Below are 15,293 nucleotides of genomic sequence, written 5' to 3'. Positions count from 1 at the left end.
GAATAACAGCAACTACAACATCCACAATTACAAGAAGCTATTGTACACAGGGTTTTACTATTCTTCCCCCAAAGGAATAAAAACATTCCATTTTTTAAAAAATAGGTCAAATTCTTCAAAAATGTCAGTGTTGTAAAAGACAGAAAGGCTGAGGAACTGTTCTAGATAAAAGAAGACCACAGAGACCTGATGACTAAACGCCATGTGTGACCCTAGACTGCAGGGGAAAATGCTACAAGGACATTATTGGGTCAACTGGCAAAACTAGGATACAGCCAGCAGATTAGACAAGGGGTTGTACTAACGTCCGATTTAAGTACAGCAGATTATGCAAACTAATAGTCTTCTTTTGGAAAATCCATACTGAAATATTTAGGGATAAAAGGCCATGATGTAGGCAACTTACCTGAAAAAAATAATTAAAATTTGAGATAGAGTTGACTAAAATTTTCAATTTTATGATACACTTTAAAATATATCACTCCGAGGTGCCAGATCTTAACTCTGGAATGTTTTATAGTTTCAGGCTGGCACCCAGGTGACTGGAATCTCTTTGAAGCGACAGGGAGCTGCAGACATGTGGTATTTATTCAGGGACTGTAGGGTGGCGACCCAAATTTCAGAGGGGAAAACACTTTATCAGGTCTCATGGTTACAGTGAGTGTAATAAACCATACATGTAATTATCCTTGAGGCCTGCTCATAAGTAAGCTTTACCAGGACACAGTACATTTACACATTTCAGCAGACCAAGAGCATAAAAGCGGCACTGCTGACACTGTAGAGCAAAAATAGGTCTTTATGCTCACGGAAATCAATGCTTCCCCTACTTCAGGGCGATGCTTGAGAACCGTGTGTTTCAGCACAACTCAACTTGACATGGGTGTTCCGGAGCCAGGTCCTCCGGCTCAGTCCCAGCGCCACCCACTTACTAGCTGTGTGACTTTCGCAACTCCACCTCTCTGTGCCCCAGCCTCTCCATCTGCAAAACTCGGATAATGACAATACCTGGCTCAATGAGCTGGGAAGCGGATTAAATGAATTAGCACTCTCAAGTCATGAGAGAGCCTGGCCTATGGTGAAGAAGCCATGAATATTAGCTTTTAACATGAACCGAATGTGGTAATACCAGAGACAGGAGAAGAAAAGGATGTAGTGTCCTAAACCGGGGCGTCCAGGACTCTGATATTCACCTATGACACAGAAGGGCTTTCGGGCGAATCTCAGTCTTCCCTGCCATCCGCGGTACCGGCAGCAGCAGCCTGCAGACCAGATTCGAATGATGAACTCCAAACCAAAGACGACGATCATCACGAATTCCTGAAACATCAAACAGGGCATGTCAGGGAGGGGCATTACCGAGCAAACTAGAGCAGGAATCTATATTATGCACTTCATCTAAAACATCTGGTTGTTAAAGTCGGAAACTAACATTTCCTTTGCTCCAAATCAAGGTAAACCCAGAGAACATCAGAACCCCACATTGTTTCCTAGTGTGGAACACTATTTCTCTTCAAGTCTCTAATATCTTGCAAATTTAGGAGTCAGTTTTAATTCTAAAAGTGCAGCCTAAATTACAGGTTCCCCTTGCCTGGTATATGCAGTCCCTTGGTATCCCCAGGAAACTGGTTCCAGGACCCCCAGGACACCAATATATGTGGATGCTCAAGTCTTGCATGGAAAATGGAGTAGGGCTTGCATGCATGTAATCCATGCACATCCTTGCATATACTTTGAGTCATCCCTAGATTACTTATAACACCTAATATAATAAAAAAAAGTTTTGTTAATAGTTGCTGGCACACAGTTCAAATTTTGCTTCTTGGAAATTTTTTTTTTTTTCAAAAGTATTTTTGGGGTCTATGGTTGGTTGAACCTGTGGATGTGAAACCTGGAGATAAGGAGGGCTGACTACATAGTGCAATTGCCCTTAGTTACCTGGTAATGTGAAATAATTGAAGTGAAAGAGTGAACTCCAAAAATACAGTTTACAGTTTTACACTCATTTTGCTCAGGAGTGACATAATCCCTGAGCTCTGAGGAGTTGTTCTGAGACAAAGAGAGATAAATATTTAGGAGTATACTGAGTTCTTTTGTTATGATGTCAAAAATCTCCTTATAAGACAGCAAGTTTTGACAGTGTTATCGTGTGTAGCACACACATCCTTTGCCAGAAATGAGACCCTTGAACCTCTGGAGATGAAACTTGTTAATTACTAGGCTGCCCTTTGGTGAGAGCTGCCTAGAAAATAATACTTGTTCCAGTAGGAAGGCTTTGAGATTTTCTAAGAAGAGCTGTGAGTGAACCCTGGGAAAGGCCAACTAAAGAGGCTCATTAAATAGTTGGTCACAGAAGGGAAACCACTGGAATTTGTTAAGAAAGTGTCTCTGGAGCAAACTTGTCATAGTCACCTTGTCATTCCTTGACTGAGTCAGGCACAGAGTTTATCAACACTTGTTTCCCTTTAAAAATAATATTTCCGTCCTTTATTTTTAAAGAAGCATTGACTCAGCACTTAAAATGTATTAATAGAACAGTGTTTATTAATTGAGGCTTCCCTGGTGGCTCAGGGGGTAAGGAATCCACCTGCAATGCTGGAGACCTGGGTTGGGAAGATCCTATGGACGAGGAAATGATAATCCAGTATTCTTGCCTGCAGAGAACTTCATGGACAGAGGAGACTGGCAGGCTACAGTCTATGGGGCTGCCAAGAGTCATACATGACTGAGCGACTAACACACATACACAGTTATTAATTGATCTTTGCTATAACTGCTTAATTATAAAAGTGATATATGGTTTTTACTAAAACCTCTAAACACCACAGACATGTTGAGCATAGAAAGTGAAGGTCCTAATCTACTCTCCATCCTCCCGCCCCATATCCCAGGATAAAAGCCATTATCAAATTTAGAAAAATGGTATTTTTGTTGCAAGTTTCAGGGAAATGTCTGTTTCTTCAGTTTGAGTACGTGATGATATGCCACACTTTTAAAATGCCTAGTAGAGATACAGCATTCTCTCCTTCCGTTATTTTTCACTAAGTAACCTGCAAATATTTCTCATGATGGGAGATAAATCTCCACTATTATGGCTGCTACTTACAGTGACTTAACACTGAAAGTGAAAAGTGAAAGTGAAGCCACTCAGTTGTGTCCGACTCTTTGTGACCCCATGGACTGTAGCCTACCAGGCTCCTCTGTCCATGGGATTTTCCAGGCAAGAATACTGGAGTGGGTCGCCATTTCTTTCTCCAGGAGATCTTCCCGACCCAGGGACTGAACCCGGGTCTCCCACATTGTAGGCAGACACTTCACCTTCTGAACCACCAGGGAAGTCCTGCCCATCTCCACAGATGATTTCATGCAGATAACCAGAGCATGGTCAGCACACACTCGTTCATGATATGAGGGTTTTGTTTTGGTTTGCTTTGTTTTAGTTTTCAGTATATATCTAGGTGGGCTTCCTTGGTGTCTCAGACTGTAAAGAAACTGTCTGTAGTATAGGAGACCTGGGTTCGATCCCTGGGTCGAGAAGATCCTCTGGAGAAGGGAATGGCTACCCACTTCAGTATTCCTGCCTGGAGAATTCCATGGACAGAGAAGACTGGTGGGGTACAGTCAACGGGTCACAGAGTCAGACATGATGAGCGACTAACACTTCTTACATTATATATCTAGGTGGTTGAGTTTATTCATCCTTAAGGTGTCTGAAGTGCCACATTAGGAAGAGCTGGGAGTGAACCTGGGGAGGCAAGGCTTCCTTTAATCTTCCTCTAGCCTCACACAGAGCCTGCTGACACCCACAGGGCCATGTAGCTGGGCCCATGTCGAGTCTGCGTTTAGTGGCAGGCCTACTTTTATCCCTGTCTCCTCCTCCTACTTGAGCCAGGGAGTCTGGTGCTCTCCTGGTGGGGCGTCCTATTGTCAGGGATAGCTAAGAAAACTCAAATATGGCCTGAGCAATGAGGCACCACCGCATAAAGGTTTTCCTCTTTATGGGACTAGCTGCTACCGGTAGATGTATGGCCAATATTCTTGAGAACAAAGACTATTGGAATAAAGTAACATTCTATTAGTATAGTAAGGTAGGCCCTCATTGAATCGTTTCTATATTGTATCCTGAGGCAGTACATTATAGATTTACTCAGGACCGCTTGTTCAGGAATATCGCTTACTGATTTTTTTTTATTAAACAACATTGGGAAAAATCCTTCATTTCCAAATAAAACAAGAGGAAGTTGTAATTGGATTTTACTACAAGGTCACAGTTTCTGCCTTGGAGGAGTAAGACTGGGGTCAGAACTCTCTCCTGCTAGAGCATTCCTTCATATTCTTTATGAGGGCTTGGTTTTAGACTTTGCGAACAGTAAGCTCAAACTCTCTGGTCACCAAGTGAGCATTAGTGAGGTGACTGGAACACCTCTCTTCACAGCCCAGAACTGTGGGCCATGAGAATGTTCCCTTCCAAGACTTGAGCTCATTTGATTGGGAGCAAAAGCAGGAAAACCATTTTGACCAGATTTTGTCTTTTGTTTCCTGAAATTTCTGTCTTCTTTCAATTAAAAGGAACAGTTTTGTGGAGAAAGAGAGGGAAAGTATTATAAATCTGACTGAACTGGAAAGGAATGAAATTGGCAGAAGATCACCTTTTTTTTGCCCCTTTTTCATTTCCCAGCTTTGCTGAGGTATAATTGACAAGTAGAAATTGTGTATATTTGAGTTGTGTATATACACAATGTACATATACATGAGGTCCTGATGTACGTATACACTGGGAACTGATGACCATAATCAAGCTAACATATCCATCACCTCACATAGGCAACATGTTTTCTGTGTGTGTATGTGTGATGGTAAGAACACTTAAAATTTAATCTCTTAGCAAATTTCCAGTACACACTAAAACTGCTGTTACCTACAGTTATCAGGCTGTGCATTAGGTCTCTAGGACTAATTCATCCTGCATGGCTGACACTTGGTGCCCTTGGTCTAGTGTATCTCTTTTCCCCCATCTTCTAGTTACTGGTAGTTACTCTACTCTCTGTTTCCTGAGTTCAACTTTTTAGATTCCACACATAGGTGAGATCATGCACTACTTGTGTTTCTGTGTCAGACTTATTTCATTTATCATAATGTCCTCCAACTTCACGTTACTGTAAATTCCATTTTTTTTTAAGACTGACTAATATTCTCATATGTTTCTGCCAATCTATCTATCTATCTATCTATCTATGTCACATCTTCTTTATTTATTTGCCCATTGATGGACACTAAGGTTGCTTCCATACCTTGGCTATTGTGAATAGTGCTGCAACAAACATGTTGTTGTGATTATCTCTTTGAGATTGTGACTTTATTTCTTTTGGGTGATATGGTAGTTCTAGCTTTAATTTTCTGAGAAACCTCCATACTGTTTCCCACAATTTACATTTCAACCAGTAGGGTAGGAGGGTCCCCTTTTCTCTTCATCCTCATTCGCACTTGTTATCTTATGTCTTTTTGGTAATAACCTTTCTAACATATGTGAGGAGATATCTCATTGTGGTTTTGATTTGCATTTCTGATGATTAGTGATGTCGAACACCTTTTCATATACCTGTTGGTCATTAGTATGTTTTCTTTTGAGAAATGCCTATCCAGGTCATTTGCTCATTTTTAAATCAGGTTATTTAACTAATTTTTGTTAGTGAGTTAAGAAAGGTCCTTATATATTTGGATATTAACTCCTTATCAGATATTTGGTGTGAAATGTCTTCTCCCATGTCAGAGGCTGTGTCTTCACTCTGTTGTTGATTTCCCTTTATGCACAAATGATTTTTAGTTAGATAATATCCCGCCTGTTTATTTTTGTCTTTGTTATTTGTAATTTTGGAGTTATATCAAGAAAACCAAAAGATAATACTGTATGATATCACTTACATGTGGAATCTAAGAAATAAAACTAATCAGTGATTATGACAATAAAGAAGCTGACTCACAAATACAGAGAACTAACTAATGGTTACCAGTGGGGAGAGGGGAGACAGGAGGGACAAGTGAGGGGAAGTAAGAGGCACAAACTATTAGGTATAAAATAAATAAGCTACATGGATATGTAGTATAGATACAACACAGGAAATAAGCTGATATTGTATAAAAACTATAAATGGAATACAACCTTTAAAACGTGTGAATCATTGTGTTAGACACCTAAAGTTTATATGATGTTATATATTAACTATGTCTTGATTTAAAAAAAAAACAACAAACAAAACAACAACAACAACAAAAAACTCATTGCCCAAACTAGCATCAAGAAGCTCCTTCCCTATGTTTTGTTCTAATAGTGTTATGCTTTCAGTTCAGTTCAGTCACTCAGCTATGTTTGACTCTGCGGCCCCACAGGCTGCAGCACGCCAGGCTTCCCTGTCCATCACCAATTCCTGGAGCTTCTTTAAACTCATGTCCATAGAGTCGGTAATGTCATCCAACCATCTCATCCTCTGTTGTCTCCTTCTCCTCCTGCCATCAATCTTTCCCAGCATCAGGGTATTTTCCAATGAGTCAGATCTTCGCATCAGGTAGCCAAAGTATTGGAGTTTCAGCTTCAGCATCAATCCTTCCAATGAATATTCAGGACTGATTTCCTTTAGGATCAACTGGTTTGATCTCCTTGCAGTCCAAGGGACTCTCAAGAGTCTTCTCCAACACCACAGTTCAAAAGCATCAATTCTTTGGTGCTCAGTTTTCTTTATAGTCCAACTCTTACACCCATACATGACCATTGGGAAAACCATAGCTTTGACTAGACAGACCTTTGTTGGCAAAGTAATGTCTCTACTTTTTAATATGCTGTCTAGGTTGGTGATAGCTTTTCTTCCAAGGAGCAAGTGTCTTTCAATTTCATGGCTGCAGTCACCATCTGCAGTGATTTTGGAGCCCAAGAAAATAAAGTTTGTCACTGCTTCCATTCTTTCCCCATCTATGCATCATGAAGTGATGGAACTGGATGCCATGATCTTAGTTTTTTGAATGTTGAGTTTTAAGCCAACTTTTTCACTCTCCTCTTTCACTTTCATCAAAAGGCTCTTTAGTTCCTCATCACTTTCTGCCATAAGGGTGGTGTCATCTGCATAGCTGAGGTTATTGATATTTCTTCCAGCCATCATGGAATCACTTTCAGGCCTTCCTTTTAAGTCATTCATCCATTTTGAGTTAGTTTTTGTACATTATGGGGGATAAAGGTCTAATTTCATTCTTCTAAGTGGATATCCAATTTTCTCATTCATGATAAAAATTCTCAGCAAGTCAGAACTAGAAGTTTGTGCTCTCAATTTGATAAATGTCATCTACAAAACCATTAGAGTTAATGTCATACTTAATGATGAAAGAGTGAAAGCTTTTCTCCGAAAATCAAGAACAAGGAAAAACGCTAGTTTCATCACCCTTATTCAACATAATTGCATACTATAGTCACTGCAGTAAGGCAAGTAAGAGAAATAAAAGGCATGCAAATTAGAAAGGCAGACATAAAGAGACTATATTTGCAGATGCATGATTGTCTAAGGAGAAAATCACAAGGAATTTATCAAAAACCTCTTAGAACTAATCAGTGAATTCAGTAAGGTTGTAAGTTATAAGATCAACATACAAAAAACAAACACATTTCTGCATACTAAAAAAAAGGATGTGGAAGCCATAATTAAAGCACAGTATTATTCATGACCATTCCAAAGGAAATAGAATGTTTAGCTATGCATTTAACAAAACCTGTACAGGATATGCATACTGAAAATTACAAAATGTTGATAAAAGAAATCAGAGAAAACCTAAATAAATGGAAATACCATGTTTTTTAATTAGAAGGTGCAACATGATAAAGATATCAACTCCTCCCAAACTGATTTGTAGTTTTAATGAAATTCTTATCAAAATCTCAGCAACTTTTCTTGTAGATGTAAAGAAACTTATTCTAAAGTTTATATGGAAAGGTACAGACCGCAAAATAGCTTAAAAAAAAACTCCCAAGAAAGAGGAAAAAGTGGGAGGAATTACTTTATCTGATATGAAAAGCCTCTACGTAGCTCTAGTAATCAAGACTGTGTGGTCTGGGCAGAGGGACAGACACATGGAGAATAATGGAACACAAAAGAGAACCTAGAAATGTATTCAGACAAATATACTCAATTGATTATTTGACAAAGATACAAAAGTAGTTCAACAGAGGAAGAAATAGTCCTTTCAGTAATCAATGCTGGGGCAATTTACCCTCCAAATGCAATGAAATGAACCTCTATATCTCAACCTTATACAAAAATTGATCTAAAATGGATTATGAGACTAAGTGTTAAAACATAAGTAAAAAAAACATAAGAGAAAATATTTAGGATTTAAGTTAAGAAAAGAGTTCATAGACTTAATACCAAAAGCATAAGGAAAAATTGATAAATCAGATTTTTTCAAAAGTATAGGATGAAAAGACAAGCTATAGACACACATACACAGAGAATATTTGCAAAAGACATATTTGACAAAGGACCAGTATCAAGAAAATATAAAAACTCTCAAGAGTTAACACCTATCCTTCTGAAACTCTTCCAAAAATTGTAGAGGAAGGAACTCTCCCAAGTTCATTCTATGAGACCACAATCATCTAGACACCAAAATGAAGTAAGGACATCACACACACACACACACACACACACATTACAGGCCAATATCACTGATGAACATAAATGTAAAAATCATCAACAAAATACTAGTAAACTGAATCCAACAATACATTAAAAGCATCATGCACCATGATCAACTGGGATTTATTACTGGCATGTGAAGATTCTTCAATCTATGCTAATCAATGTGATATACCATATTAACAAACTGAAGAACAAAAATCATGATCAACTCAGTAGATGAAGAAAAAGCTTTTGACAAAATCCAACACATTTATAAATAAAAACTATCCAGAAAGTGGGCATTGAGGGAACCTACTTCAACATCAGTCAGTCAGTCAGTTCAGTCGCTCAGTCATGTCCGACTCTTTGTGACCCCATGAATCGCAGCACGCCAGGCCTCCCTGTCCATCAATAGAGGTCATATATGACAAACTCTCAGTAAACATCATTCTCAGTGGTGAAAAACTGAAAGCATTTTCTCTAAGATCAGGAACAAGACAAGGATGCCCACTCTTGTCACTACTATTCAACATAGTTTTGGAAGTCCTATCCACAGCAGTCAGAAAAGAAAGAAATAAAAGGAATACAAATTGGAAAAGAAGAAGTCATCTGTTTGCAGATGACGTGATACTACACATAGAAAACCCTAAGGATGTTACCAGAAAACTAATAAAGCTTATCAGTGAATTTGGTAAAGTTGCAGGATAAAAAATTAATACACAGAAGTCACTGATATTCCTATATACTAATAATGAAAGAGGAGAAAGGGAAATTAAGGAAATAATTCAATTTACCATTGCATCAAAAAGAATAAAACACATAGCAATAAACCTACCTAAAGAAGCAAAAGACCTGTACTCAGAGAACCATAGAATACTGATGAAAGAAATCAAAGATGACAGAAACAGATGGAGAGATATACCATGTTCTTGGATTGGAAGAATCAATATTGTCAAAATGATACCACCCAAAGCAATTTACAGATTCAATTCAATTCCTATCAAATTACCAATGGTGTTTTTCACAGAACAAGAACAATTTTTTTTTTAATTTGTCTGGAAACACAGAAGACCACAAATAGCCAAAGCAATCTTAAGAAACAAAAATGAAGCTGGAGGAATCAGGTTCCCTGACTTCAGACCGTACTACAATGCTACAGTAATCAAAACACATACGCAGACACAGAAACTATAGAAATACACATGAAAACAGAAATATAGATCAGTAGAATAGGATGGAAAGTCCAGAGATAAACCCACAAATAAACCAACCTATGGTCACCTAATCTATGACAAAGGAGGCAAGAATATACAATGGAGAAAAAGACAGTCTTTTCAATAAAGGATGCTGGGACAGCTACAAGGAAAAGAATGAAATTAGAACATTCCCTAACACCACATAAAAATAAACTAAAAATGGGTTAAGATGTAAGTGTAACTCTTAGAGGAAAACATAGGCAGACCATTCCTTGACGTAAATTGTAGCAAGATCTTTTTTGATCCACCTCTTAGAGTAATGAAAATAAAAACAAAAATAAACAAATGGGACCAAGTTAAAGTCTTTTGCACAGCTAGGGAAACCATAAATAAAATTAAAGACAATCCATAGAACAAGAGAAAATATTTGCAAATGAGTAACTGACAAAAGATTAATTTCCAACCAATGCAAACAGCTCATAGAGCTCAAAATTAAAAAAAGAAAATTATAATAGCCAGGACATGGAAGCAACCTAGATGCCCATCAGCAGATGAATGGATAAGGAAGCTGTGGTACATATACACCATGGAATATTACTCAGCCATTAAAAAGAATTCATTTGAATCAGTTCTAATGAGATGGATGAAACTGGAGCCCATTATATAGAGTGAAGTAAGCCAGAAAGATAAAAAACATTACAGCATACTAACACATATATATGGAATTTAGAAAAATGGTAACGATAACCCTATATGCAAAACAGAAAAAGAGACATGGAAGTACAGAACAGACTTTTGGACTCTGTGGGAGAAGGTGAGGGTGGGATGTTTCGAAAGAACAGCATGTATATTATCTATGGTGAAGTAGATCACCAGTCCAGGTGGGATGCATGAGACAAGTGCTCGGGCCTGGTGCACTGGGAGGACCCAGAGGAGTTGGGTGGAGAGGGAGGTAGGAGAGGGGATCGGGATGGGGAATACGTGTAACTCTATGACTGATTCATGTCAATGTATGACAAAACCCACTGAAATGTTGTGAAGTAATTAGTCTCCAACTAATAAAAAAAAATAAAAAAATGGGTGGAAGATCTAGACATTTCTCCAAAGAAGACATAAAAAGATGTTTTAAAAGCACAAGAAAACATGTTCAACTTCATTAATTATTAGAGAAATGCAAATTAAAACTACAATGAGGTATCACTTCACAGTAGTTAGAATGTCCATCATTCAAAAATCTACAAACAATAAATGCTGAAGAGAGTGTGGAGAAAAGGGAACCCTTCTACATTGTTGATGAGAACATAAATTTTTATAACCATTATGGAGAAGAGTATGGAGTTTCCTTAAAAAAAATAGAGCTTCCATATGATGCAGGAATTCTACTCCTGGGCATATATCTGGAGAAAGCCATAATTCAAAAAGATACATACACTCCACTGTTCATAGCAGCACTATTTACAATAGCCAAGACATGGAAGCAACTTAAATGTCCACTAACTGAGGATAGTATAAAGAAAATGTGGTGTATATGTATATATACACAGGATGGAATATTCAGTTCAGTCGCTCAGCTGTGTCCGACTCTGCGACCCCATGAATTGCAGCACACCAGGCCTCCCTGTCCATCACCAGCTCCCAGAATTTACTCAAACTCATGCCCATATTACTTAGCCATAAATAGAATGGATTAATGTCATTTGTAGTAACATGGATGGACCTATAGATTATCATACTAAGTGAAGTAAGTCAGACAGCAAAAGATAAATATTACATGATATCACTTAAATGTGGAATTTAATAAAAATGATACTAATGAAGGAAATGGCAACCCACTCCAGTATTCTTGCCTGGAGAATCCCAGGGATGGGGGAGCCTGGTGGGCTGCCATCTATGGGGTCGCACAGAGACGGACATGACTGAAGTGACTTGGCAGTAGCAATGAACTTATTTACAAAACAGAAACAGACTTGCAAACCTCAAAATATTACAGTTATCAAAGGGGAAATGTGGGGTGAAATGATAAATTAGGAGAGTGTGACTAACATATACACACTTGTACTATATATAAAATAGACAACTGACCTAGATGTCCATCAACAGAAGAAGGATAAAAAAGCTGTGGTACATATATACAGTGGGATATTATTCAGCCATAAGAAAGGAATGAATTTGAGTCAGTTCTAGTGAGGTGGATGAAACTAGAGCCTGTTATACAGAGTGAATTAGGTCAGAAAGAGAAAAATAAATATTGTATGCTAATACATATATATGGAATCCAGAAAAATAGTACTGCTGAACCTATTTGCAGGGCAGGAATACAGAATCATACATAGAGATCAAACTTACGGACACAGGCGGGGAAGGAGAGGGTGGGATAAATTGAGAGAGTAGCGCTGAAATATATACATAACCATATGTAAAATAGATAGCTAATGAGAAGTTGCTGTATAACAGAGGGAGCTCAGCCTGGTGCTCTGTGACACCCTAAAGCAATGGGCTGGGGTGGGAAGCAGGAGGGAGGTTCAAGATGGAGGGAATATACGTATACCTATGGCTGATTCAATAGGCTTCTGGGTGCCTCAGGTGATAGAGTCTGCTTGCAACGCAGGAGACCTGAGTTAGATCCCTGGACTGGGAAGATTCCCTGGAGAAGGAAATGGCAACGCACTTCAGTATTATTGCCTGGAGAATTCCATGGACAGAGGAGCCTGGTGGGCTATAGCCCATGGGGTCACAAAGAGTTGGACATGACTGAGTGACTAAACATACATAGTTGGTTCATCTTGATGTATGGAAGAAACCAACACATCATTATAAAGCAATTATCCTACAATTAAAAGTAACTAAATTTAAAAAGATAACTAATAAGGACCTGCTGTATAGTACAGGGAACTCTACATTATATTTTATAATAAACTATCTGTGAAAGAACTGGAAAATGAATGGATATATATATATATATATATATATATATATATATATATAATATGTGTACATATATATATACACATATGAGTCGCACAGAGTCGGACATGACTGAACTGACTTGGCAGTAGCAATGAACTTATTTACAAAACAGAAACATATATATATATATATATATATATATATGTATATATACACATATGAAGTGAAGTGAAAGTTGCTCAGTCATGTCCAACTCTTTGCGACCCTATGGACTATACAGTCCATGGAATTCTCCATGCCAGAATACTGGAGTGGGTAGCTGTTTCCTTCTCTAGGGGATCTTCCCAATCCAGGGATTGAACCCAGGTCTCTCACATTGCAGGTGGATTCTTTACCAGTTGAGCCAACAAGAAAGTCCATATATATATATATATATATATATGATTTACTTTGCTGTACATCTGAAACTAACACAACACTGTAAGTCAGTTTAAACGGAAATATAAAAATTCTCAAAACTCAACAGTAAAAAATAATTCAGCTAGAAACTGGACAAAAGACATGAACAGAAAATAATGGATGGCAAATGAACACATCAAAAAATATTCAACATCATCAGCAAATGCAAATTAAATTAAATTTACAAAATGCAAATTAAAACAACAAGATAACACTACACATCTATCAAAATGGGTAAAATTAAAAATAGTACCAACACAAACTACTGGGGAGAATGAGCAGAAACCTTGTTTCTCAGGCATAGCTAGTGTAGATGTGATGTAGCCCCTCTGGAAAGCAGCTTGACAATTTTTTATAAAGTTAAAATTGCATACTACGTGACTCAGTAATTGTACTCTTGGGTGGTTGTACCACAGAAGTGAAAACCTATGTTTGTACAAACACCTGTATGTGAAGGTTCATAGTTGATTCATTCATAATGACCAAAATCTGAAAATAGCCCAGATGTCCTGACCATAGGAATGGTCAAACAAGCTGCGGTCCATCCGTATAATGGAATACTACTCCATGGTAAAAATGAACCGACTATTGACACACACAACAACTGGATGAATCTCTGGGGGGATGAGGCTTAGTGGAAAAAGGCAATCCCAAAGGTTACATGCCATGTTATTCTGTCTACATAACATTTTTCAACTGAAAAATTTTAGAAATGCAGAGCAGATTAGTGGTTCCTGGAAGCTGGGGATGGAGAGAGGATGGTGTATGGTGGGAAAGGCACGTGGGCGTGGTGACTGAAGGGCGACCTGAGAAACCTTCATGTTGATGGAGCTCTCTGGTGTCTTCACTGTTAGCAGAGTTAAAACTGTACAGAACTAAATACCCTCACACAAACACATATACATATTCACATATACTCACCCCATGCAAAGCTGGGGAAATCTGAGTAAGATCTGTGCATTGTATCAATATTATCCTGGTTGTGATATGACACTATAGTTTCACAAAATGTTATCATTTGGAGAAACTGAGTTAAGTATACATAGGATATCTTAATATTATTTCTTACAACTACATGTGGGTCTACAATTACTTCAGAAAAATTCAGTTAAAAAAAGTCAATACTTGTCATCTAGCTCAGGGGGGCAGGTTCCAAAGAGGAAATGTTCTTCGTCAAGTCCAATGATGGATTGGACCTCACTGTGTTTTGGTTTCATGGTTCTAAATGACCCTTTGTATGGGTCTCCTTATTTTATTTTCAAATGAGTTAAAAATACAAACATTCGTCATGCTCATTTGAAATGATTTCGATCTGGGATGAAGGTCTCCTGACCTTTTCAGGGCAACCAAGACACAGTTTCTGGTGCCTCTGCTGCTGGTCCTCAGGATAAATCTGTTTATTTTCTCTGGCTTGCTTTTAATTTAAATAAAATGCCCTGTATTTACTCAAATGGTTGCTAAAGACATTAGTGAATAATAATCAGAATACGTGACCTACTAGGAGGAAGCCTGTGATGTAAAGCTGGTGTTAATAACTATGGTTCTGTGTTTCTATTCTTGCAGTTACTTTGTGAGTTACTCAAAGGGATTTTAGGTGCAGATTGATTGATTTTTTTTTTTTTTTTTTTTTTTTTTTTTTTTTGGGTACAAATTCACAAGCCTAACAGCTCATGTTCTTGTTGTTTTCTCATTAATTAACAGCATGGTTCATTAAAACACAGTGACCTTTGTCTAATCTACAAGCTGTCTGCTGTGACCATTAGTTATTTCTGTTTTCATGCCATCAAATAGCATTTTTTTGTGAAGATGATACACTGAGATTGTAAACCCCGTGACATTTGCACCAGTTCTTGAAGAGCTGTGGCTAATTAGACGTAGTAAATTGGAAGTACTGACTTATTCCGAATATCAACATCATCACTTTCCAGCTGTCTTTGCTCTTTTTTTTTTTTTGTATGTATACTTAAAGTAACAAAGGGCTAGCAGGCCAGCATGCCTCCTCATACAGTCCCTACAGGGAAAGGATCTGTGATGTCAATGGAGCCCTAAATTGCAAAGAAAGGCAGCAGCCAGA

The 15,293-nt window shown here is 38.0% G+C and overlaps 1 protein-coding gene across 2 annotated transcripts in view; it reads right to left on the bottom strand.

The window, feature by feature from the left end:
* Window positions 1-15,293, bottom strand: part of KCNQ5 (potassium voltage-gated channel subfamily Q member 5) — a 592,302-nt gene that overhangs the window by 151,302 nt on the left and 425,707 nt on the right. For both annotated transcript variants that reach the window (XM_065911591.1, XM_065911592.1), the window contains exon 3: window positions 1,194-1,320. In XM_065911591.1, the coding sequence (XP_065767663.1) occupies window positions 1,194-1,320 (127 nt within the window). The remainder of the gene's footprint in view (window positions 1-1,193; window positions 1,321-15,293) is intronic.

The sequence above is a fragment of the Muntiacus reevesi genome, chromosome 19 (assembly GCF_963930625.1).
Source record: "Muntiacus reevesi chromosome 19, mMunRee1.1, whole genome shotgun sequence".
NCBI lineage: Eukaryota > Metazoa > Chordata > Mammalia > Artiodactyla > Cervidae > Muntiacus > Muntiacus reevesi.
The sequence above is the reverse complement of the archived record's forward strand: the minus strand, read 5'-3'. Positions and strand labels throughout refer to the sequence as shown.